The 27,570-nt window shown below is 45.8% G+C and overlaps 1 protein-coding gene across 1 annotated transcript in view; it reads left to right on the top strand.

The window, feature by feature from the left end:
• KIAA1549L (KIAA1549 like) overlaps positions 1-27,570 on the top strand; it is a 128,763-nt gene that overhangs the window by 96,498 nt on the left and 4,695 nt on the right. Inside the window, exons 16-19 of the mRNA XM_029209631.1 lie at positions 4,383-4,733; positions 15,933-16,030; positions 18,591-18,739; positions 19,889-20,040. Of these exons, the coding sequence (XP_029065464.1) occupies positions 4,383-4,733; positions 15,933-16,030; positions 18,591-18,739; positions 19,889-20,040 (750 nt within the window). The remainder of the gene's footprint in view (positions 1-4,382; positions 4,734-15,932; positions 16,031-18,590; positions 18,740-19,888; positions 20,041-27,570) is intronic.

Genomic DNA, 27,570 nt, shown 5'->3' on the forward strand with positions numbered 1-27,570 from the left:
GCAGCTCCATCAATTATGGGCAGCATTGATCTTTCAATGCCTCAATGTCTTCATTTGTAAAATAAAGATAGGCATAGTTGTTGCCTCATAGATTACTGTAAGGAAAAAATGGATCTATATAAAGCACTTATAACAGTGTCTAGCACATAAGCTATTAGTAAATGTTAGCCGCTGTTATTATTGTTGTTGTTGTTATTTGTCTCCTTCTATAGACTGGGAGCTCTTTGAGGGCTGGGACACTATCTTATTTATTGTTGTATCTGCAGATCCCAGCCCAGGGCCAAGCACAGGGTTGAAATCAATGATTATCTGTTAAGTAAAAGAACAAACATCACTACTCATATATTGATATTTTGAGATAGGGGAGGAGGTGATACAGAGGGTGGGGAGGGATTCCCCTTATGAGTGGACATCAGATTCCCCCCAGGCACGAAGATTGTAGGAGGAATCTGGGCTCCCTTAGAGCAGATAGCATCCAAGAAATCAACCTAAATCACAGTAAATGTGAGAACCAGAAGGGACTTCCCCAGACCATGGTTAACACTCCCATTTTTCAGGTGAGGAGCCTGAGGCATAGGGAATTTGCGTTGCTCGCCTGTGGCTCTGCAGTGTTGGGGGAAGTCTGTTAGGGAATGAGGGCTCTTTATCTTAACCTCAAGTTCTTTCTACTCCATGGGCAATTGACAGAATTTTTTATTTTGGTTCAGTTTCACAAAGCTTTCTTGAATGCCAAGTGTCTTGTGCTAAGTTCATGAGAGACAAGTGAAATGGGCGCAGAGCTTCCAGACTTGGTCAAGATTAAGTAAGCAAATCAGGTGTGAAGAGGGGAAATCCCAGGATATAATGAGAGCTCATCTTGTTTCCATCTGTAGATATCAGGAGGCTAAAAAAGCAAGTGAGAAGAGTGGGAAAAGGGGTTCTTTAGCACCAACCTGTTGAGGTCATACTTGGGTTATGACTCTGGCCCTCCAGTTAAAGGGAGCTCCCTGCCCACGCAAAATGAAAACTCGGGGCGGGGGGAAGCGCAGGTTGATTTGCATTGGGGTGTTAACGGGGTAGATGCAATGGGATTCTGAAGAATGTCTCCACCTCCCCAGCCAAGATAGTATCTTCCCTGAGCCTTACTCGGAGAACCCCTCCCCGAACTCAGTACAGCCCCACCCCAGGGCTCCTGGGAGAATGGGTGAGTAGGAAGTTGTTGCTAAGAAATATATTTTTGCCCTGCTGAAGTCACAGCTATAAATTCACATAATAATCGATCCACCAGTATGACTGGAAATGCATAGCCCAGCTCAGGTGTGGGAAAAAATCATAGCCGTCCTCAGCACCATTAATCTTCCACCTGGGAGTGGCTTAGCGCTAAGCATCCATTATTTATACGGGAGGCTGGGGATGTGAGGAGGAAGGGCCGTGTGTGGGTAGCAGCCAGCATTGACAGGGAACTGTGAGAGGTAATGGGGTGCAGCAAGATGTGCAAGGAACAGGAGCTGGGAGAGCAAGGCTCTGCCATTGCCACCTCTGGTGGACATTGGGTAAGTCACTTAACCGCTCTGGCCTTGAGCTTCTCATCCGTAAAATGGGGCTTGAATTAAATGGTCTCCTAAAGTCCCTTCCGGCTTTGAAATTCCATTCAGAATGTTCTAAGCGTTGTAAGAAAATTTTTTGCAGAAGTTGCATTCACTACCCTAGAAGGTATCACTGGGAGCACGTTTCCTGGAGAGGGATTTCAAGCCTTTCCCTAAAGAACCCCGATGCATGAGGGCCCCGGGGCGTCCCCAGCCCAGGGTCTGGGGGCATACACCCAGGCATGAAATGTCTTTGAGTTCTTGTTTATTATTATGAAGGTAATTTTGCACTCTACTCCATAACCTGTTCTTGCATGCGTTAATATAAAAATAGTATTCTGAATTACTGTTGATGTACGTTGATAAATCTAGACTTGCAGGTCCACAGAAAATCTTGTCTTTTGATCTTGAACTATAGCCAAGCCCTAATTCTGTGTGCTAAGATTACAGGAAATGTCTAATTTCTTTTTCATGCTTTCTGTATTTTTTATTCTCTAATGTGTGTGTATTAATACCAAAGAAAAGTACATAAATGTTTAAAACATGAAAAATAATGTAGTTCTGACCTTCCACATCTAGATTATTTTTAATTTAATTTTTTTTGTGTGGTACACGGGCCTCTCACTGTTGTGGCCTCTCCCGTTGCGGGGTACAGGCTCTGGACGCGCAGGCTCCGGACGCTCAGGCCCAGCGGCCATGGCTCACAGGCCTAGCCGCTCTGCGGCATGTGGGATCTTCCCAGACCGGGGCACGAACCCGTGTCCCCTGCATCGGCAGGTGGACTCTCAACCACTGCACCACCAGGGAAGCCCCACATCTAGATTTTTAGGAGGGAAGGGGTCCCTTTAATGAATGGGTTCCCTGATGACATTTTCTTGCTGTGCTCATTCCTATATGTCCGAGTGCTTTATCCGTGAGAAATAACGTGTGGTTGAATGAATAAAAGTAATAATAATGACAATTATGATAACAAAAGCTACTATTCCTGTGTTTTTACCATGTGCTGCTGTTCTAAACTCTTTACCTCTACCATCTTGTTCAGTCCTTATAAAACCCTTTGAGGCAGTTCTTATTATTATCCTCATTTTACAGATGAGGAAACTGAAACATCAAAAAGTTAAGTAACTGTCCTGGTTGGAACATCTTTTCTGCCCTATTACCTTTTCAGATCGCCTTTTAGATCTGGTCATTGCAGCAGCATCCGCCCTGCACGGTAGCAGCTTGACTGTGTTACCCTAACAGTTCCCCATCTCTTGGCTTTGCCCTGAGGCTTCTCTGCAGTATTCTGTGGGACACCCGTGGGGCCCCATTCTGCCCACCTGGCTCCTGCACAGATCTCAGAGTGCAAGGACAGTCTCTGGAGGGTCATTGACTCATTCCTCGGAGGTCCCCAGAGGGATTAAGCCTCTGTGGCCCACAGCAATCATTAACTCAGTACCGCGACTAGCTTTTCTTCCTTCCCCAGTTTACTCATTCTAGGCCCCCAGTCCCCAGGAATTCTTTTCCAAAATGAATTATCTGTATATAAATGTACGTCTCAGGTTCTGCTTTTTGGAGCAACCTAAGCTAAGACATTGCTCAAAGTCACACAGCAGTTAAGCTGTGAAACCCAGGTAGGAAAATATTCACTCTATGTAAAATAATTATAAGCACCTAGAACCAGGATATAAATACATAAATCTTTTTAAAGGGGCATGTGTTCACAGAAGAGGACTGTACACACAAAATCAGATAGGTTTAGGAATGGAATAACTACGCCAAATGTAAATGAACTTTATTTTTTTCCCTCTTGCTTATCTGTATTGTCTAACTTCCCTAAAGTGACAGCTGTTTCTTGTGTCATGGATGGAGAGCAGGGTGGCAAACTGATCTATGCCAGTTTATTCACACAGAACCCTCAGGTTCTTTTAGCAGATAGCGGTAGCCATGGACATACTTGAAGTGGACGTGGGTTAACCAGTCTCTGCAACCTCACTATCATTTTATCACAGAAGCAAGTCTCAGACCAAAATGTGCCACACATGCAGACTTATTAAATAAGCGTTCATTAGCAGGCAAACATAAGACAGTCCAGGCAGCCTGCTCTGGAAGCTGACCAAGTCCTAGCTCTCTGCCCATCTGAGTACCGCAACTGCTCCCCGAATGGAAAGTTCACTGGAAGAAGGCAGAAGAACATTCTAGAGCAGTGGGTCTCAAACTTGAGCAGGCATCAGAATCTCCTGGAGGGCTTGTTAAAGCACCGATTGCTGGGCCCTGACCCCAGAGCTCCTGACTCAGGGGGCACTACGCTTTGAGGTCTGGTTTTGTTATTCTCTCTGATAACTGGCACCAGGCAACCAGCCATTCCCTCAATGGCTGGGGCACAGGACCATTTAGGGGGTTAGTCTATGGTCTAGAACACCAGCCCCTGGGGTGTAGACTACAAGATGCTCTAGATTCTTTTACCTGAAAGGCCTAAGGGTGGAGAACATCTCTGAAAGGTTTTAGAGGATACCACTAATGTCATCAATGAAAAGCCATTTCTCATCCTCATTATGCGAATTAGCAAAGCCTGATGCATTCCTTAAGGTCCAGAAAACTGAAGTTCACAGAGATAGTTGTGTGTGTTCACATAGATAGTGTGGCCTCACTGATATAATGCTAGCTGACTACCCCCGTAGTGTGAATGGCGGGAGAGGGCGCCTAGGGTCTAATATAAATTAGCGCAACTGCCTAATGACACGCGCCTAAACAGAACGTTTTAGAGTAAATTACAGACATCGTTAATGGGAAGGAAAGTTCATTAACAAATCAATGGGCATTTGTTTGGTCCCACAGACTGAGCCTGAAATCATAGAGGAAACCAACATTGACAGAGTGAATGAGCCCCGGGGCTACGCCCGGTCGAGGCAGGTGAAAGGCCACTCGGAGACCTCCACGCTGAGCTCGCAGCCCTCCATCGACGAGGTCCGGCAACAGATGCACATGCTGCTGGAGGAGGCCTTCAGCCTGGCATCCGCAGGACACGCAGGCCAGAGCCGGCACCCAGAGGCCTATGGCTCCGCCCAGCACCTGCCCTACTCCGAGGTGGTGACCAGCGCTCCTGGGACCATGACGCGGCCCAGGGCTGGGGTGCAGTGGGTGCCGACCTACCGCCCAGAAATGTACCAGTACAGTCTGCCCCGGCCGGTAAGTCAGACATCCCTCTGCGTGCCTGCCCTCACCAGGTCAGCCCCGGCCAGGATGTTCCGACAGGGGTTTCAGAGCGGGGACTTTCCTGATGAGCCACCTTGGGATTTGGAAACACTTCGCTGGGCTTTCACACGTCCTCCACCCAGGATCCAAGCCTAAGCCTTTTTAGTCCTGTGGACACAGACACACAGGAAGCCCTTATGTCCGACCGTAATATGTTTTAGAATGACTTCCCTTTTTTTTCCCTTCCCTCCTGTGAAGGGCTGACCTCACTCTTCATGCACTGGTTGTTTTCTACAACCCCATGTTTAAAGGCCCTGGTTTAAATGTCAGAACGTGTTGCAGAGCCCCATGTTAGGGGGCCGTGTAGCCTGGTGGCTCCCAGCAGAGGCTCTGGAGGTGGGTGCCATAACTTTGAATCCCAGCTGACTTTGTAACTTGGGGACTTAAATTTTCTACAGGTAAAGTAAACAGGTAAGAAAAATAACTGATATCCTAGGGTGGTTGTAAAGATTAACCACGTAGTTTTATAAGCCACAGACCATAATAGGCAATGCTTTGTATATGTATAGATTCCACCCTTGTAATACTTCATGCCCTATCCCCAAGGGTTACTCATTAATAGAGCTTTATAAATTGTCATTGTGATATGTAATTACCCAGTAAAAGCTAACATTTATAGAGTGCTTCACTGTTACTAGGTACTGATCTAAGTGTCATGTGTATGTTAACTCATTTATTTAGTCCTTACTACAAGCCTCTGAGACAGGTACTAGTTTACTAGTTTTATCCCTATTTTACAGATGAGGAAACTGAGGTTACACAGCTTGTTCAAGTCACACAGCCAGAAAGGGGCAGAGCCAGGACCCAAAGCCAGGCCATCTGGTGACAGAGTGCATGTTCTCAACCTGCCTTGTGCTGTTACATTGTCTCTCCATCGTATTCTTTCATTTTCAGTAGACTATTCCGGATACCTATGGGCTTGTGGAGCCTTTTGATAACTCCAACCACCCCCCCACAAAGCACACACTACAGTGGCACTTAATAGACTGCTGTTATGCTACATAACTACCTAATCTACACACTATTGTGAATTTCCTTATTCTTTGCTCCAGATTCCTCCTGACCAGGTCCCTGAGATGTCTCCCCTTCACACTTCTCCTAATCCCCTCAGTCTCTCTTTCTGTCGGTGCCCTCTCTTTGAATGTCAGTCTCTGGCCCAGCCTTTCCCTGTTGATAAAACTCTGTCAGGAGAGACCAAAGTTTATTTCACTGAGCCTTTGGGGCAGGGACACTTGTGCTTGAGTGCGGTCATCATCACTGCAAGGGTTTGTCCTTAAGTCGGCAGGTGCAGAATTTCTGTTTTGTCTGTTCACTCCAGGGTGATCAGATCTTGCTGAATAAACTCACAAAAACTACTTTATTATTAAGAATATTAACTTACAAACTTGCTGTGAGATGCTGAATGATCAGGTGGGCCAGAATACTTGTTTCCTGGTCTTTCCTGTTAATGGTCTTTCGTTAAGTAAAAGCCAATTCAGGGGAAGTACGACATTATCAGAAGGAGAACTGGTTGGTATTGGAGTCATCTTCCTCAGTCTGTAATATGCAAACCCAGAGAGCATAGTCAATAAAGGAAATAGAGTGAATGTGGGACATGTTTTTTCGCATCCCATTTTCTGAGATATGGGTAGAATAAAATGCAAAATTCTTAATATAATGTTTAAGTTAAAATAGAAGACTTTGGGGCAATGCCCAGATCTCAGCCATAGGAGTTTGCCTCTGCCATCATGGAACTTTTCTGAATCTGTTCAAGAAGCACTGCCTTCCAGAAGAGTGTCAGCAACTCGGGGGCCACCACTGGCCATGCTCCCATCAGATGAGATTCCAAATATCCTTTTTTTCAGAAAGAGTTAGAAAAATGCTCACTGAGCCTGGCAAATCTGTTACTTTAAAATACTTTCCCATGACAGTCGTATTATAGTTTCCACAATTACAGTTTTCTTAACTAATTGCCCATTAAATTGGTACTCTTCTTTAGGGGGAAAGAAGGGATTTTCTCACTGAGATTTAGAAAACACTCTAATCTTACCACATTTATACCTACCTCTTAAAGTGGCCGTCCCCTGGGGAGAGTTACCTGTATCCACTCTATACTGGTCCACACTGACTTCAGTGTCATTGGCTCATTCTTCCTGATTCCAGACATTAACCATGTCCCCGAATTTTCCCTCAGCCCAGAGTGGAACGGCACTCGCCAGCTGAATGACCTCAGCCAGCGATCGTAACTCTGAGTCTCAGATCCCTCAGCCGTAGAATGGTGGCGAGAAGAGGGCTGCAGTGAGGAAGGGATGATAATTCGTGTGAAATGCTCAGCACGGTCCTGGCATTTAGTAAGCACCTAACACGTGTTAGCGGATATTAATCAGAGTGCTTCATATGGAGCCTAGCGCATCAAATTACTGGATAAATGGTAGTCATTGTTATAAAAATATTCTCTTCTTTTCCCTGGGTTCCACTCGTTATCTCCCTTTCCCTGACAGTTCTGAGAGGACATCTTCTTTTCCTTCTACTCTGTTACATTCTTTTAAGAGCATGCTCTGTGCTCAGGGAAGCTTCACTTCTGCTTAAAGATGATTCTCAAGGATGACTGGGCCTCTCTAGCTGGAGGCCAGATTCTGGGAATCTGTGAAGAGATCTGGGTTTCAGAGAGAAAAACTGAAATAACAGGGTTGAGTCTTCCAATGACAGGCAAGAAGATGCCACAACCCACATCCATATGCCTCAATTGAACAAAAGCATCTAAAAATGTCATTGTGGGAATATGAAAACTTGGATGGTTCTGTTTGTTATAATTCAGGGTTGGCGGTTGTGCCAGGAAGGGCAGAAACATTAGCATCATATACTTAAAAAAATGAAGCCACCAAAAAATGGAAATGGACTGAGAAATAACACAGCAGAGAGATGGGCCGTCAAACTGAACAACATCAAAGGCAGTTCTTTCGTTATTAAGGTTTCCTTTTGCCAACAAAAAATGAGGTCCTTATTTTAATGAAAAGAGAAATGGCTAACAATACACAGTAGCAGTGATGATTCTTAACCCAAGTTCTTGCCAAGCCCTCTGTGCTATGATAATGTGGAAATCAGTGGACAGGGTGGCAATTTAGAATGATAACTGTGATTACTTTTCAGCTTCCAAAAAGGAAGCACTCTGAGCTCTGCTGTAGGATAGTGGGAAGCCGGTGGTTCTAAATGCACTCGGCCAGGCTGATGGCATGTACATCGTGGAGAAGGTTACTGCTGGCAGCTGGGGATTTCTGCACTGCAGTTCAGGAGACCCTTGATCATATTCTACCCCTTGAATCTGGGAGGAAATTGGACTTGACACCTAATGACCAATCCAATTTTGCTAGCAGCCGTAATGAGTCTGTGCCAAGAGGAATGAAAACATCCTACAGCCTTCCTGCTGGTGTCAGGGATTCCGAGAAAGGCATCGGGGTGAAAGCATCTTCCCCATTAGAGGCCTTACAGATGCAACTAATAGTAATAATAATAGCACAATACCAGCTGCCCTCTCTTGCGCTCCCGCCGTATACAGGACATTAAGCTAAGTGCTACTGTCTCCTGATCTGACACCCACCCTATGAAGTCAACATTACTATCCCCGTGTACTCCATGGGAAACTGAGGCCTGGAGAAGTGAAGAACCTTGCCCAAGCTGACACAGCTCTAAAGGGCAGAACGGGGTTAGAACTCAGGGCTCTCCAACTTCAAAGCCCATGCTCTTTCCACCCTCTGGCCAGGTGAGCCAGAGGATGTCCTAGTCTCTGATGAGAACTCAAATCTCCTAAACTTCAGAGTGTGATCCTATAAGGAAGCTTATCCAGTTTGATGGGATTTTGTCCATTCCTATCATTGCCCCTTGTAGGAGAGACATCTCCATTAGGATGGAATTGAGAATAATATTACAGCCCGTTTTCCTCCTCTCCCCTCAAAAACAAAGCAAAACAAAACCGAAAATCCCCTTCTGAAACCTTCATTAATGATGAGATATGCAGGCATATCAGGCAGGAGTTTGCATCCACCCCAACACTTGGCTTCAAGAAACGTTGCATTTCTTATGTTTCTCCAAATCAAATTTGAATCTGTTCTGAGCTCCCATCTGGCCAAGTTTGGTGGGGTGGGAAAGGACGGGGGGAGGGGGAATGGGAATTCAATGTCAGTTATGCACAGAAGTCATTGGCAGTTTGCTGAAGGTGGAACAGCGGGAGAGGGTCTACCCCAAGCAGTGTTGATGGGTGCTTAAGGATGGAGAAAACCCACCAAACCGAGAAGGTATCTGGAGACTGAAAAATGAGGCAGGTAGCTCCATTTAATCAATGGATCAGTGTATTATAGGGTAACTTACATGCAGGGTAGGATGGAGCAGATGGCGATCCAGAAGCATTCACAGGCTGCATTCCACACCACAGAGGGGCTACTGGGACAATTTTATAGTTAACCCGGGGTATGGGGGTATGTGCTTGGAGACAGGGAGTGCACTCCTACGTCAAGACTTACGGTGGGTAATTAGTCTTGTGGGTGCGGGGACTACATCATGAAGGTCTTTATCATTGGAGAGTAACAGAACGTAGAGGCCACCTGGACCTAATGGTCATTAAATAATATCTATTAACTACAAAGCCCTTGATGGCAGAGAAGTGATTTACCACACAGTACAGTCTTGGGTAGGGTCAGTGGAAGGACAGGGGGAACTGAACGGGTCCAAGATGGCATCATTTATGCTAGCAGCCAGACAATGGAGCGTTTTCCAGCTCCCAGGAGTCCACGAAGGTGGGTCGCTCTGTATTACCTGGGACAGCCTGGGCTGGGGCTGTTTGCCTTTGGACTGCCCCAAGGAAGCCCCCCTTGAAAACCAACAGAGTACCCAGCGTCTGGCAAAGGCATACCCCTCTAAGCTTAATCGTTCAAGTGAGTAAAAACCAGTTTGTACGGGAAGGCTGTGTGGAAAGGGAGAGAGGGAGGGAGGAGAGGAGTATGTATCTTAGCTCACAAACTCAGGTGTGCAAGACACGTGAGTTTATTTTCCTGTAATCTTCCAGCGCCGAAAGTTCAGTCTCAGTTGAGGGTTTCCGTCCCCACCTCTGATTAAAGCTTAGTGTGTTGGGGGGGGCGGGGGAGGGGAAGCTAAATGGTGCAAAGCCTGGTCAGGGTGGGGAGGAGGCTTCAGGACTTGGTCCCAGTTTGCTCTCATCTAACTACTCATCTGGCTGACGTCCCAGAGAGCTGCTTGTTTCCATCTAGTCTGCAGGTGTTAGTCCAGGTAGAGCACAGCTGTGTCCTGGTCCTCTTGCTTAAAGCTCTCTCCAGATCCCTCCTTCCCCTCCTCCCATGCTTGAGCCTTCTCTCTCCCTCTCTCTCTGCCTCTCCCCTCTCCCCCTCTCTGTCTCTCTCTTCCACGTGCACGGGCGTGCGCACACACACACACACCCTTGCCCCTCTCCCCTCTCTAGCATCTTCCTTATATTTATTCTCTCCTCACCTCCCCACCCCCCTGTGCTCCCAGACTGAGGCGCTTCTCCAGACCCATCAGCATCTAAGCTCTCCTCTTCTTCCTAACCTAAGGGTGTTTAGGGGGCAGAGTGGTCTAAAAGTCCCTCACTTCTTCCAAATCTCTTGTTTTGGCATCAGCCTTCAGCCTTCAGTGCTCTAAGGGCTTAGGTTTTTGATACTCAGAATCCTAAATGCTTGCAATTCAGTAGCTTGGACTTTTGAAATGCCCGTAAGAGTTGGCTCTTGGGCCATCTTTAGTGGGGGTGGCCTTCCTTCCCTGGGGCAGGAAGGTGCGATGCCCTCACTGCTTGGGGCAGGGGAAGGGCCCTGGATTCAAGGAACCGTGGTGGCAAAGTCTTGGTTACTACAATTACTATATCAAAATATTATCTTGTCTCAAAAGGAAGAGAATATCATTTATTGAGTACCCACTATGTGCCAAATGTCATATTAACATATAAAAATGGGTCTTCTAAACAGCCTTTGAAATGGGGGTGTGATTCTGTTCCTTTCATCACCTAATGAGAAAACAGACACAGAGAAGTTAAGTTACTCGAGGTCAAGCAGCTGGTAAAGATCAAGCCAGGATTCAACTCCAGTTTTTTGTTTGTTTGTTTTTGTTTTCTTTTAACTGGAGTATAGTTGTTTTACAATGTTGTGTTAGTTTCTGCTGTACAACAAAGTGAATCAGATCCAGTTTTGTCTGACTCCAAACCCCCGCCCTCTGCATCACGCCACCCTTAGCTCAGAATTGCGAGATAGCGCCCTTAACTGGCTATGTGATTTTGAACGAGTCAGTTCACCTCTCTGGGCTTCCATATCTCCCTGTGTTAAGGTAAGAGGTGTGGTCTCCTGCTCTTTCCAACTTGAACCTTCTATGATTCCCAGGGCCTGGAAGCCTCAGTGTTGCTCCATCAGTAACTCCTGGTGAACTGACAGATCAAGATAAGCACTGGGTTTGCACCATGGGGTCAGTCTTCCATTACAATGCGCTCTGTTTTCAACTAAATAAGAACTCTCCGCTGGAAGATTCTACTTTGTGCACCAGGATGTAAAGTTACTTGTAGCTGCATGCAGACTTAGACACTTGTGCCCGGAGCAGTACTCGCAGGGTCAGCACGGTGCGGTGGAAGGGGCACCTTGCAGTGGAACCCAGCATTGTCAGCAGGACTGGAAAGATTGGCACGTTCGCTCTGACCTGAGGCTGACTTGCTGTCACAGGACAAGGGCCTCCAATGAGGGTGGGGGGCTTTGGCCTGTTGTTCCTCGTGCTCCCACCAGTGCAAAGCCTGAGACCCCTGACCTGTTCCTCCAGCTGCAGCCTGCCCCTTTGACTTGTCACCCCTCTAGTGCTACCCCTTGAGGTTGATCTTCACCAGATTCCCCCTCTGGATGGATGCACATGCCCAAGGAGGGTCCAGCACACAGTGGGTCTCACCCGGGCTCATTCTCTACTGGGTTTGCTAGAAAGAATGGCCCTGACCCACCCCCTCGCCCCCTGCCCAGGGACATCAGGACTGGAGCTTTGAGCAAACTGTGGTCACCTTCCCTTCTACTTTTACAACCAAACCTCTGAGCCCAAAGAGTGGCCTATTCTTGTCACATCCAGGCTCCTTCCACCTCAGAGACTTGAGAGCTATTTATAAAGACTGCCTGCAGTTCTGAGTGTGTGATCTCCTTTCTAGTCAGAGGCCAGGGGTCCCAAAAGATGGTGTCCTTGGGCGCCAGACTGGGCCCCTCACGGCCACTGTCACCGAACTGGAAACTTGGAACTAGGTAACAGTTTTGAGCAATAGCTTCTAGTGGGATCCTAGTCACAAAGCAGCCCGCAGGGAGCCAGGTTCCAAACACATGGAAAGGGGAGCCAGAATGCGAATCCAGGACGACTTAGAACTATGGGGAAACCGCATAGGGGGAGGTCGGAAGACACTCCTGGGGGGATTTTCCTCAGCCATTAGCACAGGGCACAGGTAGCCTTTCTGCTTTTTATGTGATCTCTGTGGCTGCAGGGAGCCCCGAGGATACAGACAAAAGGAGACCTTGATCTCCTGTGTAGTCTTGCTTTGTACCTGGAAAAATCATCCAAAGAAGGAAACTCCCTTGGTACTTTTTGTCAAAAGTTCAGAACTTTTCATCAATTCCTCGGTGAACTGTTACAAGACAGACATAAAATGCATTTTCTTGGCTGGAAAACTGTGTTGACTACAGAATAAGCCTTCCAAGAACCAGGGATAAAAATAAGTTGTCTGTCTCCTCTACTGATATCATGAGAGGCCAGAAGAGAGAAGAGGGGCTATACACCCCTTTCTCTATTTGGGGAAAGACATATCCTTACTTGTTGGTTTGTTGATAATAATGGAATGCAAAGCTGGAAGGACCTCTGGGACAATGATTTTCAAACTCTGTAAAACCATAGGGTTCAGGGAGGTCCCCAGGGTGTCATCATGCAAGTAAGCAAAGGGCCAAAGTCACCTAGGCATCCCTACCCCCAACTTCAACCAGAGCAGTTCTGCTTTAATCTGGTTATGTATTCAGGTCATGTCAGAATGGTTTCATGGCTAAAGAAATGTTTGTTTGGAAGCTCATGAACTACTCCAATGCTGTATTTCACAAGGAAAACCAAAAACAGAAAAATGAGATGCAGAGAGACTGAATGACATGTCTACAGAATGTGAATGGCTGAATCAAGATGAGAGCCTGGGTCTCCTGACTCCTGGTTCACTCAGCATTCATTCAACAAATAGTTATATAGCACTACTAGGTGCAAAGCACTTTGCTTGGTAAGGCGGGAGAGCCAGGATGAGAAAGATGCTCTTGCTGAACTGCAAGGAGCTTAGGATCCAGTGGAGCTTAAGATTTTGGTTCCCTGAATACTACCTTAGCATACATACTGGGTTGGCCAAAAAACATCTTATGGAACATCTTACGGAAAAACCCAAACGAACTTGTTGGCCAACCCAATAGCTTACTGATGCCAAAAAGGAAAATGCAGCCTGGTGATGTCGCTTTCCATATTGATTCAGCCAGTACCTCTAGATTTGGGCAAATGTTTTTTCATTCTTTTTCTGGAAAATTACTGTTGCTGATACATTTCTAGGTTGACAGTTATTTTCTTTGAGCACTTTGCATACCATGGTCTTCTGGGTGCTGTTGAAAAGTCATCTGTCAGTCTAAATGTCATCCCTTTAGACTGGGTGATGTCATCCCTTTACAGGTGTCATCCCTTTTTTTTCCTCTGGCTGCTTTTAAGACCTTCTCTTTGTCTTTGGTATTCTACCATTTCACTACAGTGTATGTAGGTGTGTATTTTGTTTTATTTATCCTTCTTGTTATATATTGTACTTCCTAAAATGATTATTTCTTCAGCTCTGGAAAATTCTTAGTCATTGCTTCTTCAAATATTGTTTCTTCTTTCTCCAACTTTTCTCCTTTGGGACTTTGACTAACTGCATGTTAGACCTTCGTATACCATCCTCTATATCTTTTACTTCTCTTTTATATTTTCTATCTTTTTTTATCCATTTAATGAGTTTCTTTTTATTTTTTTTGAATTTTAGTTTATTTTTTTATACAGCAGGTTCTTATTAGTCATCGTGGTACATATATACAGTGGAATATTACTCAGCCATAAAAAGGAGCGAAATTGGGTCATTTGTTGAGATAGTATATTTTCTATCTTCTTGTCTCTTTGTGTTTCATCCTTAGTAATCTCAATTCCATTTTCTAGTTTATATTTCTTTCCATCTGTGATAAATCTATTACTTAATTCGCCTATATTGAGTGTTTTACTTCAGTAATGTTTTCACTTCTAAAAGTTCTGTTTGTTCTTCAAATCTGCTGGATCATTTCTGATAATGTTTCTGTCTGGTCAGTTATTTTCTTAAAACATTTCTTACCTTGTTACTTTCTATTTTGTATATGGAAATTTCAAACTCTAAGGTCCTTTAAGGTCTAAATTTGTTGTTTTTTCTAACTTTCACTTATGTTTTCTGGTGTGTCTTCTGATACTTGATTATGAGCTCCTTTTTGCTTCATCTCAATCTGTGCCAATCCCGAGAGCCTAGGTTAGGAATATCTCTTCCAAAGAGGACTTACAATTGCTTCTGCCTGAGCCTGGGAGCATTACCAACCTTCCTCCCTGGGAGGAGCCGATGTTAGCCCCTTCCAGGTTGGCTGTAAGGGTCTCAGTTTCACCTGCCTCACCTTGCCCTATTCCAGGCTTGATCTCTTAATTGATTACCAGTATGGCATTTGTTTTCCAGGCAATCCCACCTTTCATATTTTTTACTACTCATTGTTTCTACCTCTGATTTCAGCTCACAGTTTTTATTTTAGTTTGCTGAGATGTGAGAGGGATGGGGTGGGTAGTGGGTGGAGTCCTTAAGATTTTCCTTATATCCTGCAATTCCTACATGCATTAAAATCCAGGTTTTATCCAGGATCTACTTGTTATTTACTGGGTAGGCCCTTATGAGTAGGTAGTCTGCCATGATGCTGAAGGGAGAAGCCCTCATTCGGTTTAAAGAATCCTGTGTATGGATTCTCTCTGCTGCTACTTTCTGTCTGGATGCCTTCAGGTCTAAAGCCCTATGATCTTGTTCCTCAAGAGATCTGGCAGGCCTTGATACCTAAAGAAAAGAAATGAATGAGAAGCACAAGCCAATCTTTGTCTTCGCAGAGAGCATTTCTAGATTTTCTCCTGCTCAAAGAGGCTGTGGCCTGGCTGTCTGGTCCTGTCTCTGACCATTTTCCTTTTCTCGCCTCCTATGTTGATTAAAGTCTTCACTTTTGTGGCATTTCTGATCCCTTATCTTTGAATAGTGCTTTATAGATCACAACATACTTACACATACACTCTCTTGCCTGATCTTCTTTGCACCCACCCCCTCTGGGCAAGGTATCCTTGTCCCCATTTCAGAAGAATACACTGAGGCCCAGAGAGGTCACCTGACTTGCTTAGGGACATAAAGTCTATTCATTAGCAAATTAGGGCCTCCACCCATACTTCCTGACTCCAGACCCATTGCTTCCCCCACTAAACCCACTTTCCATGAGTGAGAAAGTAAACGCAATCAATGATTCATTCCTTATCTAATATTTATTGCTCATCCATGATATAACAGGCACTGTTCCAGGCGTGAGGATGCATCTGAGAACAAACCCCTTGCCCTCATTACAATCTAGTTTGTGGCACATAATAAATAAGCAATGATATGATACCAGAGTGACAACTGCTATGCCAAAAAATAAAACAGAATATGGAGACAGAGTAAATGGGGCTCACAGGGAATATGGGGCTGGATGAATGAAATGAAGGAAGGAGCCACGGGAAGGACTGGGAGAGAAGCATCCCAGGGGGAAGGGGCAGCATGTACAAAGCCCGAGGCAGGAAGGAACTTGGCAGATTTTAAGAACAACTGAAGGACTCTGTGACTGCAGTGGCCCAGCAAAGGGGAAAATGGTGGCAGATGAGATAGAAGAGTGGGCCGGGGAACATGTTAAGGGAGATCGAAGGGGAAAGTTTGAGGAAAGAAGGAAAGTCTAACCCTCGGAAGTTTGCTTCCCTTTCAAGTAAGAAGAACCTGTGTGTTGATGGGCACCGGGTTTTAACACATCTTCCTCTATTTGCTCGTCTCTTTCACAGGCCTACAGGTTTTCCCAGCTTCCTGAAATGGTCATGGGCTCTCCCCCTCCACCTGTGCCTCCGCGGACTGGCCCAGTGGCTGTCGCTTCTCTCAGGCGGTAACACATTCCTTTCTTTGCCTTATTTGGCATATTTGCAGAGGATTTGGTCCTGTGCGCCCCGCCCTGAAAGATTTCCTTCCTGCCCTGCCCCATTCAGGGTGCATCACCTGTACAGACAACCATGTGCCTGGGACACCCCAAGTACCATGAAGGAAGGGAGTGGGGGCCACAGAGGGTTGACCTACTCTCTTACCATTGAAAACTGAAAGTCCTGTAGAACCCACAATTGAAAAAACCCAAGGTCAACTGCCCCATACCTTGACCTTGAACATCTAAAAATTACTCCAACTTGGGCCTTCACAACAGCCGCCTCAAGTCTGGGCACCTCCTGCCGGGTGTGTGCACCCAGAAGGCCCTTAGTTATTGAGGGATAGTGTCCGAGAGGCTGGGGAGCAGCATGTCTAGGCTCCTGCCCTGACTCCTGACTTGCAAGATGGAGAGGATGAAAGCCCACGAACTTGGATAGGTCAGCTGTGAAACATATATTCAGCATTCTCTTTGCTCTGTAATAATATAAAACACATGTTTTAAATAAAGATAGACAAGAAGCAACAGCCAAGAGCGTGGGGGAGGTTGGAATAGTCATCATGTCCAAGGCCAGGAGAGACACCCGTGCCCTGGGGCCTGTACGGGCCACTGCCCTGGCCCTCCTACCATAGCTTCCTCCAACATGCTGATCACACACTATTTGTGGGCCACAGGTCTGAACTTTGTCAAAATGGTGAAAAGAAATGAGTTTTCCTCAGAAACAACCTGCCTTCATTTCCAGCAGTTTAGGATGCCGAGCTGTGTGTAGACACCACCCTTTGACCCCAGTCAAGCTTAGGGTGGGATGGGAAGCAGCAGACCAGGGTTCCACCCTAACCTGCCAGTAACGTGCTGTGTAACTCCAGGCACATTGCCTCACCTGTCTGACTCCTGTTTCCTTATCTGTAAAATGAGGGCACTGACCTAAATGATCTCAAAGGCTCTGGGAGTCCTCAAAGGTGGCCGAGTGTACAGAGCAGAAGCCAGGGATTTTCCTAGGTTGGTTTTCTAAAGGAGTAGCAGATGCCTGGAAACAGCCTGTGGGAAGCCAGGGCTGTGGGAGTGAGCAAATGGGAGAAGGAGGGACGGAGAAAGGAAGGGAGACCCTACACTACTGAGCCCCTAGCAACCCACCCTGATGTGTAGTTTAATCCTCACAGCCTGTGTTTGACCCTCCCTGGGGAATAGTTGCTCCTGAGGGTTCTGGATTGGAGGAGCTTTTCAATCAGTCGTTTCAGCTATGTTTGCTGAAGGCCAGCACCTATTTCTTTTTTCTTTTTTCTTTTTTTTTTTTTTTGCGGTACGCGGGCCTCCCGTTGCGGAGCACAGGCTCTGGACGCGCAGGCTCAGCGGCCATGGCTCAGGGGCCCAGCCGCTCCGCGGCACGTGGGATCCTCCCGGACCGGGGCACGAACCCGTGTCCCCTGCATCGGCAGGCGGACTCCCAACCACTGCGCCGCCAGGGAAGCCCCAGCACCTATTTCTTCTCTCAACTACCAGTCTCCTCTCATGTCCGGCACCGTCTGCCATCCTTGCCAGATATCAGGAGGTCACTGCCCTCCTTATGAACCCAGAGGGTTAGACCAGGGAAGAACCTTTGAGATGGAGTCATCCTCCCCTTTCATTTTACAGATGAGGAACTGGGGCTCAGAGAGAGGAGGCAGCCGGAACCCAGGCTCCCGATGCGCTCCCTTACCGCGCCTCTATTCTGCTCTTACTGTGAAAGCCTGCCTCTGCTTAGAGGGTGGCCCTGTGGGCTGGCAGCCTTTGCCTCCCTCCACTCTAATTTTAGGAGAGCCCGAAGCGCCTCTACCAAAGGGAAGACAGAGCCTGGCTACAGCACCCTTTATACTGGGGGGAGAGGCCCATGCCCTCACCCCAGCCAGCTCTTCTTACATGGCTTTCTGAGCTATAAGTGGAGAGAGGTGTTAAATGCGCCAGATTCTCTGCTTGCCTGTGGAACTTAAAAAAAAGTGTTCTTTCATTCATAATGCCCAGAAAGTACTAGGCTCCTGCTTCCGGGAGCAGCCCGAGCTTCCCAGAGCCTAGGGCTTCTTGCTTCCTGCCAGTAGCAGCAGGGAACGCAGTCCCCGCAGCCCTCCAGGGTCTCGGTCCAGGTGTCAGGAGGGGGAGTGGCTGCGCACTTCAGACGGAGCCTTCCCATTGGCTGCCGATGATGTCATCACCTGCTAGGTCGACCATCCCCAGCTAAAACCCAGCGCTAATTCTTGGCGCATTTTTATGTGGAAATTAAGTGTTCTACTCCCCAGAGACATGGGAGTCACCCTCAGGGGAGCACTGACCTTGAATATCTAAAAATGACTCCAGCTCGGGCCACCGCGACGGCTGCTCCAGGCCTGGGCTTGTAGGCCCCCTTTGTTATTCGGGGCAAACCCAGGCCTGAGGACCCCGCCGTCCTGGGGCTTGGAGGCCGAAGCCATCCTCGGCCGTGATCTGCCCCGGGAGCCCCGCCTTGCCCGGCCGGCCGCGGTCCTGGGAGGCGGCTAAGGCGGCCCCTTTCCCCCCGCAGGTCCACCTCGGATATTGGGAGCAAGACCAGGATGGCCGAGTCCGCGGGGCCTGAGCCCACCCAGCTGCACGACAGCGCCTCCTTCGCGCAGGTGTCCCGAGGCCCTGTGTCTGTGGCGCAGTTGGATCAGTCGGCTTTAAATTACTCAGGTGGGCAAGAGGACAAAGGCCTGGAAGAAGCCCGCGCCCTGCGCCAGCCCCCGTGCTGTGCACTTTGTCTTCCCCGCTCTCCACCTTCTACCCGCCACCGTCAGGAATCAAAGCAACTGTATTTCTGGATCCCCTCTGGACTTCAGTAGCCCTGGCTAGAAGAGCTACTGCTTTTATTTCTTAAAAAGATCTGAACTCTGACAAAATATTAAGATAGGTTACGGTCAGAGTGGATGTTCACATTTTGCCAGACTTAAGGCCTTTTAAAAAATTATTATATATATCTTTAAAGCATTCCAGATACAACTATCCACTCCCAACTCATTCCCCTTCTCCCCAGAGGTAATCACAGTCTTTAAGTCATGGGCTTTCACTCCATATGTGTATCTATACAATGGTATATGTTAATGCTTTGTATATTTTAAATTTACATAAGTGATGTTAAGCTATACCTTTCCTTTTGCACTTTGTTTTCTTGGCTTAACATTGTTTTCAGGAGTTCTCCAGGTTGTTACACACATGTTGGTCTAGTTCATTTGTTCACACTGCCATATGGTATTCCATTATGTGATATGCCACCATTTATCCTATCCCCTAGTGAGAGACATATTGGTTGTTTCCAGTTTTTTGCTATTACAAACAATGTCAATGAACACGGAGGTTTGAACATGCCCTCATGGGTTTTTTCATTTATCCAAACCATACCTTTTAGGCTAAAACTGCAAACACCCGGTTGTCAACACTTACTAAAGCATACTGTGTCCAGAAATGCCACCAGTGAAATCTATTTCTTTTGGTTCCTCTTCTTGGCTTTTGAAAAATACCCATCCTCCTGGGAGGAAAACACCTGGCACCCCAGCAGGTCAGGGGTGTTGGGATGGGGATGGGGGTGTTGGTGAGGGCTCGGCAAGGATTGTGAGCCATCACTTCTCTAGAAAGCTAGGTCTGAGTCCCAACAGGTGATGCCTCCACTACTGTCTGGGCAGGTGAGCAGGGCTGGGGCTGCAGGTGGAGGTGTGATGCCTTCCCATCAGCCCTTCCCCCAAGGCCAGAGTCCTCCCATTTCCGAGCTTCCCCCAGCTTGTGCATATGTCAGCCCAGTGGGCGAGGTGCCGGCCTAATCTCGCCCGTACATCTCCTCCATGCCAGGTAATACGGTGCCGGCAGTGTTCGCCATTCCAGCTGCCAGCAGACCCGGCTTCACCGGCTACTTCATCCCGACGCCTCCCTCGTCCTACAGGAACCAGGCCTGGATGTCTTACGCAGGAGAGAATGAGCTCCCGAGCCAGTGGGCTGATTCGGTGAGACCCTCGCTGATTCCCTCACTACTTTACCTGCTTGACACCCTACAGGGAGAAAAGGGATGTGAGGCTGAGACTGAGTGCTTTGTTATCTCAGGCCCCCTTCCACCAACCAGGTGGCTAAAATCAGCTATTAGAGGAGACAGTGCGGGGGAGGGGAGTGTGATGTCCTTTGACACAGGAGCCTTCAGTCAGATTCCACCTCTTTCCAGAGGGCACCCTTAATCAAATACAGTTTTATAATAACTACCATTTTTTAAGTATTTTCTATGTGCCAGGCACTATATTAGATGTTCTATTTATGTTATCTTATTTAATCTTCACGAGCCCTGTCATGTAGGTATTATTCCCCTGATGTGTCCAGCAGTCAAACCTGCATCTTTCTGGCTCCAAAGCCTTTACTAAATTTGTTCCTTTCAGCTTTAAAATCCTGTGAAAATTTTAGATGCAATACCAGAAAATGAAGTATTAGAAACCCAAGACTGAATTACTTTGCATGTAGATCTAAAGTTTTCTGCCTGTCTTCCAGCTGAAGACTGTCTTTTCATGGTCAGCTGGTTTCTTCCTTCATTATACTAGTAGGAGTTTATGGCACAGTGGACCTGGCCCAGCCTGGACCAAAGAGGGGCAGCAACCAGATGAACCTGGATATTCACACCCAAACCTGCCTCTGAGACACCTGTCAAGCACTGCCAAGTGAAAAACAAAAAACAAGCAAACAAAAATAGCACAATGATGGCCTCTAGAATGAGTTGCTCCACTCCCTGTGTGAGACCATCCATCATGGATAAGAAAGGCAGGCCGTTTCCTAGGGCCCCGTGGTGCTGTATGTCGTTTTAGGGTTTGGTCTCAGCATTTGAAATACATCCTAGATTTAGGAAACACATTGACACCTGTGTCATCTTTTCTCTCCAAACCCCTGGGGTCCATACTTTCTACCCCTACAGGTTCAATTCAACCTCAGCGTTGGTGTCTCTTCTCATTGTAGTGATGCCACATTTAAACAACATCATCAGGGTAAAGCTACCCTACGTATATTAATTTTCCTAATAATCAAAGCTATTCCTTTAATTTCCAAAATATTTAAAAAATATATGCCACCCTGAATTTTTAAATTCTGGAATGAATTACATCCTTCTCCCCTCCTTCTTTAAAAGAAAAACATAATTTAATTTGTCTTTAACAAATGATTCAGCGTCACTATTATGGCTCACTGTACTGAAATGACATTTGTCAGATGGGCTCTGACGGCTTGTAGGATTATTGCCCCTATGTCAGACATCTCTAAACTATTATAACTTTTGGAATTATTATAAGGCTTAGTATGTTTTTTCTTTCTCTGACCTTGCTCCCAGCTCACACCTTGCTCAATTTCCCCACTTTCAGATACATACTCACCTTTAAATATGCTTTTCCTAATGCTCGGTTATCTGCAAATGAGGCATGTCTGAGCTCATTAGAGTTGTTTGTAGAGCTGGAGTAAATAGTCTCTGAGAGGGTAACTGGAGGGGTTCCCTACTGTTCAGTCTACAAATCTAAATGCGGGAGTGTATGGCGTCTCTGTTGGTTGGTTGTGGGCCTTTTTTGCTTCCTTTGTCATGCTCAGCTCTTCTAAACAGCTGAACTCACTGGGTGTGAGTTGGTCAGTTCAGAGGTTATTCACCTCCATAATGCCACTTGCAATCTAAACATAATGTGTACTTTTCAGAAAGTAGTTGATACTTGTGCTAATTAGGCAGTAGGCCTGCAGCTTTGTCAGCTCACCCTCTGCATGCAGGGTGCACTGGGTGCTTTGCAGGAGTCAGCAAAAGTATTTACAAAACCTTGTCCCTTGCCTTCAAGATACTTACAGATAATACGTAGCCAGGCTTCTGGTGACATCCAGATACCTTTGGGTTCATGTTGCCTTAAAGATGAAGGAAAAGGAGCCCAGCAAATCAAAACTTAATCTTTTGGACATGATGACTTGATCACCATGCCACCCCCCATTGTGAGGGAGTGCTAGTTTCCTATTAATTGTTTTTAAGAGGAAAGTGCTTGCTGCAGCCCAAATGGGTCTTTCCTGGAGCCCCATTACCACCTTCAGTTAAGCAGGGTTGCGTGCCCATGCGTGGAGCACGGAAGCCAGGAACCAAGCTGGGAGGTCAGGTGCTTTATTGCATTTGAAATTCAGCACAGGAGGCTCAGAGGGACCAGATGTGGGCTTGAGAAAGATAATCCAGTGGGAAAATGTTCACCCTCCACATCCATGTGAGAAGAAAAAGCCCCCACCATCATTTGGATGTCTGACCCTCCTGATCCCAGGTATCCAGATATAAGGAGCTAGCTTGTATAAAATCACCTGGACCTGGCTTGACAAATAGGTTTCATCCTTGGTACTGGATGGAGAGGGATTGAGAGGGGGTTCCCAGGCTCATCAGGAAAGTGTGCTGTGATCAATAGGTGATGCCTGCCACAGGCACTGGCTTGGGAAGGAGTGGTGTTTGCCAGCCCTGGATTTTGGCCCACAAGGTGTGGTGGCTCCCGCCTGCATCTACTGTAAGGGAGGAAGAGTGTGTCATCTCCTCATCTTCCCTGCTTCTGAGTATTTCCCTGAGGCCACTCCAGTGGCATCAGATGTCCCTGGCCTGTCCCAGCCACAAGCACCAAGTTGCTTAATGCTGCAGAACTGGGAGGTCTCAAGAGTTGGACACTGACCCTCAGCTCCAGCTGAACTTGAAATGCAGGGAAAGGGGACATGGCAGCCTCCTTCACAAACATACGGCACCAGCTGGTCATCCTTCGGTGATTTTCAAATTGTGCCGCTCAGAACCCCAGGTCTGAGACACTCCCTACTGTGTACCGTGCACAGTTCTGGGCACTGGTGCACAGTGATAAGTAGGTGAGACACAGTTCTGCCTTCACAGTCGATGCCTGAGACAGGCGATGGTATTGTGAGTGATGACTGTTATGCTAGACAAAGTGCATGGAAGGACCTTACAGGGAGCCCTCAGCTAATATAGGACTGGGGAAGGTCTCCCGGAAGAAAGGGAGTTTGAGCTGAGACCTGACAGGCAAGTCCCGTGTCTTGGCCTTGGCTCTCTGTTAGCCCCCAGTCACCTGTGCATTCCCAGCTGTGTGGCCCAAGGGCTCGGACAGTCCGGCTCTGATTTTCCTCTGAGATGCAAGTGAAATATATTTGCTACTTTGTCTTCCTTTACCGGGTCTTGTAGGGGAATTAAAGCCCCAAACTTTGGGACATCCATCCCATCACTTCTTCCCTCACTTGGGTCCTTCCCGACTCTTACCTGGTCCATTGAGGTAGCCTCAGAACTTATCTCCTCTCTACCTCCAGTGGGTCCACCTCCAGAGTGTCCTTCCTAAAATACAGACATTTCCCCTGCCTGACACCCGTTGGTGGCTCCCAGGCCAAGCCTTCTCCGGAGGGGTTGTCAGAACCTCTGGCAGGGACTGGGAGAGGCCTGCTTTCCTACTACACATTTGCCCATACAAAATTCTGAATCCTCACCCAACCCCATCCCACTCCATCCTCACCAGCGCCCAGACATCTCTGTAAAGAATGGAAACACACTCAATTCCTTAGAAGTGTGCCATAGAAAACTTTACTCCGTAGCCTGGCGTTCAGCAGCTTTTTGATCTGGCCCTGACTGCCTGTCTTCCTGAGCTCCCCTCATACCCCACATACCCTCTCTGGTCAGACCAAATCACTGAACCTCCCTGGGTGCACCTTCCTCTGTGTACCTCCAGGCCTCTGCATTGCTTTTCCCTCTGCCTGGAATGCCCCTCCCACCTTGTCTTCTGAAAAACAGGCTCTTCATCTTCCAGACTCAGCTAAGCTGCTTCTCCCAGAAAGCTGCCTGACTCCTTACATGTGTGCCATTCACGGTAGCACCCCATACCGACGCCATCCATGGGCATTTATCTTGCGGTGTTGCAGTTAACATTATGGGATATAAAGGCCTTTTGTGGATTACCATGGAACAGCATCCCCTTTTATGGCACTGTTTCTGTGGGAAAGTTGACCCTGAATTCCAGATCATTGCCCTGTCCTTATTACTATAAGTGTCCATATATTAAAGCATAGAACTGTGTATCTTCCACTTTTAATGAAAAGAGAAATTTTTTTCAAGAAACCAAGATCATATTCCAGATCCAAGACAATATAGTGCAGTGACTAACTCCCAGCCTGGAGCTGCATCTCTCAGTGGCTTGTTAGCTGTGGCACCTTCGATTGAGGCACTGTTTGCTTCAGTTTCCTCTTCTATAAAATAAGGGTAACAATACCTACCTCCTAGGTTGTTGTTTTGAGAATTAAATGAGACCACGATTGGAAAGCCCTTAGCACAGGGCTCATTAAGTGTTAGCTATTATCATCAGTGATAAATCCCAGAGTCTGTTTTTTATAAAAATATATAATTAAAGTCTACTTAATTTTTTAAACATCTTTATTGGAGTATAATTGCTTAACACTGTTGTTAGTTTCTGCTGTATAACAAAGTGAATCAGCTATACGGATATATATATATCCCCGTATCCCCATATCCCCTCCCTCTAGCATCTCCCTCCCACCCTCCCTATCCCACCCCTCTAGGTGGTCACAAAGCACCGAGCTGATCTCCCTGTGCTATGCAGCTGCTTCCCACTAGCTATCTATTTCACATTTGGTAGTGTATATATGTCAATGCTACACTCTTACTTCGTCCCAGCTTACCCTTCCCCCTCCCTGGGTCCTCAAGTCCATTCTCTATGTCTGCATCTTTATTCCTGCCCTACCACTAGGTTCATCAGTACCGTTTTTTTACATTCCATATATATGCATTAGCATATGGTATTTGTTTTTCTCTTTCTGACTTACTTCACTCTGTATGACAGAGTCTAGGTCCATCTACCTCACTACAAATAACTCAATTTTGTTTCTTTTTATGGCTGAGTAATATTCCATTGTGTATATGTGCCACATCTCCTTTATCCATTCATCTGTTGATGGACACTTAGGTTGCTTCCATGTCCTGGCTATTGTAAATAGTGCTGCAGTGAACATTGTGGTACCATGTCTCTTATTGAATTATGGTTTTCTCAGGTTATATGCCCAGTAGTGGGATTGCTGGGTCGTATGGTAGTTCTATTTTTAGTTTGTTAAGGAACCTCCATACTGTTCTTCATAGTGGCTATATCAATTTACATTCCCACCAACAGTGCAAGAGGGCTCCCTTTTCTCTACACCCTCTCCAGCATTTATTGTTTGTAGATTTTTTTGATGATGCATTCTGACCAGTGTGAGGTGATACCTCATTGTGGTTTTGATTTGCATTTCTCTAATGATTAAGGATGTTGAGCATCCTTTCATGTGTTTGTTGGCAATCTGTATGTCTTCTTTGGCAAAATGTCTATTTAGGTCTTCTGCCCATTTTTGGATTGGGTTGTTTGTTTTTTTGATATTGAGCTGTGTGAGCTGCTTGTATATTTTGGAGATTAATCCTTTGTCAGTTGCTTTGTTTGCAAATATTTTCTCCTATTCTGAAGTTTGTCTTTTTGTCTTGTTTATGGTTTCCTTTGCTGTGCAAAAGCTTTTAAGTTTTATAATGTCCCATTTGTTTATTTCCATTTCTCTAGGAGGTGGGTCAAAAAGGATCTTGCTGTGATTTATGTCGTGGAGTGTTCTGCCTATGTTTTCCCTCTGAGAGTTTTATACTGTCTGGCCTTACATTTAGGCCTTTAATCCATTTTGAGTTTATTTTTGTGTATGGTGTTAGGGAGTGTTCTAATTTCATTCATTTACATGTAGCTGTCCAGTTTTCCCAGCACCACTTATTGAAGAGGCTGTCTTTGGACAGGCTATCCTGTTCCATTGAGCTATATTTCTGTTTTTGTGCCAGTACCATACTGTGTTGATTACTGTAGCTTTGTAGTATAATCTGAAGTCAGGGAGCCTGATTCCTCCAGCTCCGATTTTCTCTCTCAAGATTGCTTTGGCTATTCATGATCTTTTGTGTATCCATACAAATTGTGAAGTTTTTTATTCTAGTTCCGTGAAAAATGCCCTTGGTGGTTTGATGGCGATTGCATTGAATCTGTAGATTGCTTTGGGTAGTATAGTCATTTTCACAAGGTTGATTCTTCCAATCCAAGAACATGGTATATCTCTCCATTTGTTTGTATCATCTTTAATTTGTTTCATCAGTGTCTTATAGTTTTCTGCATACAGGTCTTTTGTCTCCTTAGGTAGGTTTCTTCCTAGGTATTTTATTCTTTTTGTTGCAGTGGTAAATGGGAGTATTTCCTTAATTTCTCTTTCAGATTTTTCATCATTAGTGTATAGGAGTGCAAGAGATTTCTATGCATTAATTTTGTATCCTTCTACTTTACCAAATTCATTGACTAGCTCTAGTAGTTTTCTGGTAATGTCTTTAGGATTCTCTATGTATAATATCATGTCATCTGCAAACAGTGATAGTTTTGCTTCTTCTTTTCTGATTTGGATTCCTTTTATTTCTTTTTCTGCTCTGATTGTTGTGGCTAAAACTTCCAAAACTATGTTGAATAGTAGTGGTGAGAGTGGACAACCTTGTCTTGTTCCTGATCTTAGAGGAAATGCTTTCAGTTTTTCACCATTGAGAATGATGTTGGCTGCGGGTTTGCCATATATAGCCTTTGTTATGTTGAGGTAAGTTCCCTCTATGCCTACTTCCTGGAGGGTTTTTATCATAAATGGGTGTTGAATTTTGTTGAAAGCTTTTTCTGCATCTATTGAGATGATCATATGGTTTTTCTCCTTCAATTTGTTAATATGGTGTATCACATTGATTGATTTGCATATATTGAAGAATCCTTGCACTCCTGGGATAAACCCCACTTGATCATGGTGTATGTCCTTTCAATGTGCTGTTGGATTCTGTTTGCTAGTATTTTGTTTAGGAGTTTTTGCATCTATGTTCATCAGTGATATTGGCCTGTAGTTTTCTTTTTTTGTGACATCTTCGTCTGGTTTTGGTATCAGGGTGATGGTGCCTTGTAGAATGAGTTTGGGAGTGTTCCGCCCTCTGCTATATTTTGGAAGAGTTTGAGAAGGGTAGGTGTTAGCTCTTCTCTAAATGTGTGATAGAATTCATCTATGAAGCCATCTGGTTCTGGGCTTTTGTTTGTTGGAAGATTTTTAATCACAGTTTCAATTTCAGTGCTTGTGATTGGTCTGTTCGTATTTTCTATTTCTTCCTGGTTCAGTCTCAGAAGGTTGTACTTTTCTAAGAATTTGTCCATTTCTTCCAGGTTGTCCATTTTATAGGCATATAGCTGCTTGTAGGAATCTCTCATGATCCTTTGTATTTCTGCAGTGTCAGTTGTTACTTCTCATTTTTCATTTGTAATTCTGTTGATTTTAGCCTTCTCCCTTTTTTCTTGATCAGTCTGGCTAATGGTTTATCAATTTTGTTTATATTCTCAAAGAACCAGCTTTTAGTTTTATTGATCTTTGCTATTGTTTCCTTCATTTCTTTTTCATTTCTTTCTGATCTGATCTTTATGACTTCTTTC

The sequence above is a fragment of the Monodon monoceros genome, unplaced genomic scaffold, assembly GCF_005190385.1.
Source record: "Monodon monoceros isolate NGI ecotype Baffin Bay Population unplaced genomic scaffold, NGI_Narwhal_1 Super_Scaffold_7, whole genome shotgun sequence".
NCBI lineage: Eukaryota > Metazoa > Chordata > Mammalia > Artiodactyla > Monodontidae > Monodon > Monodon monoceros.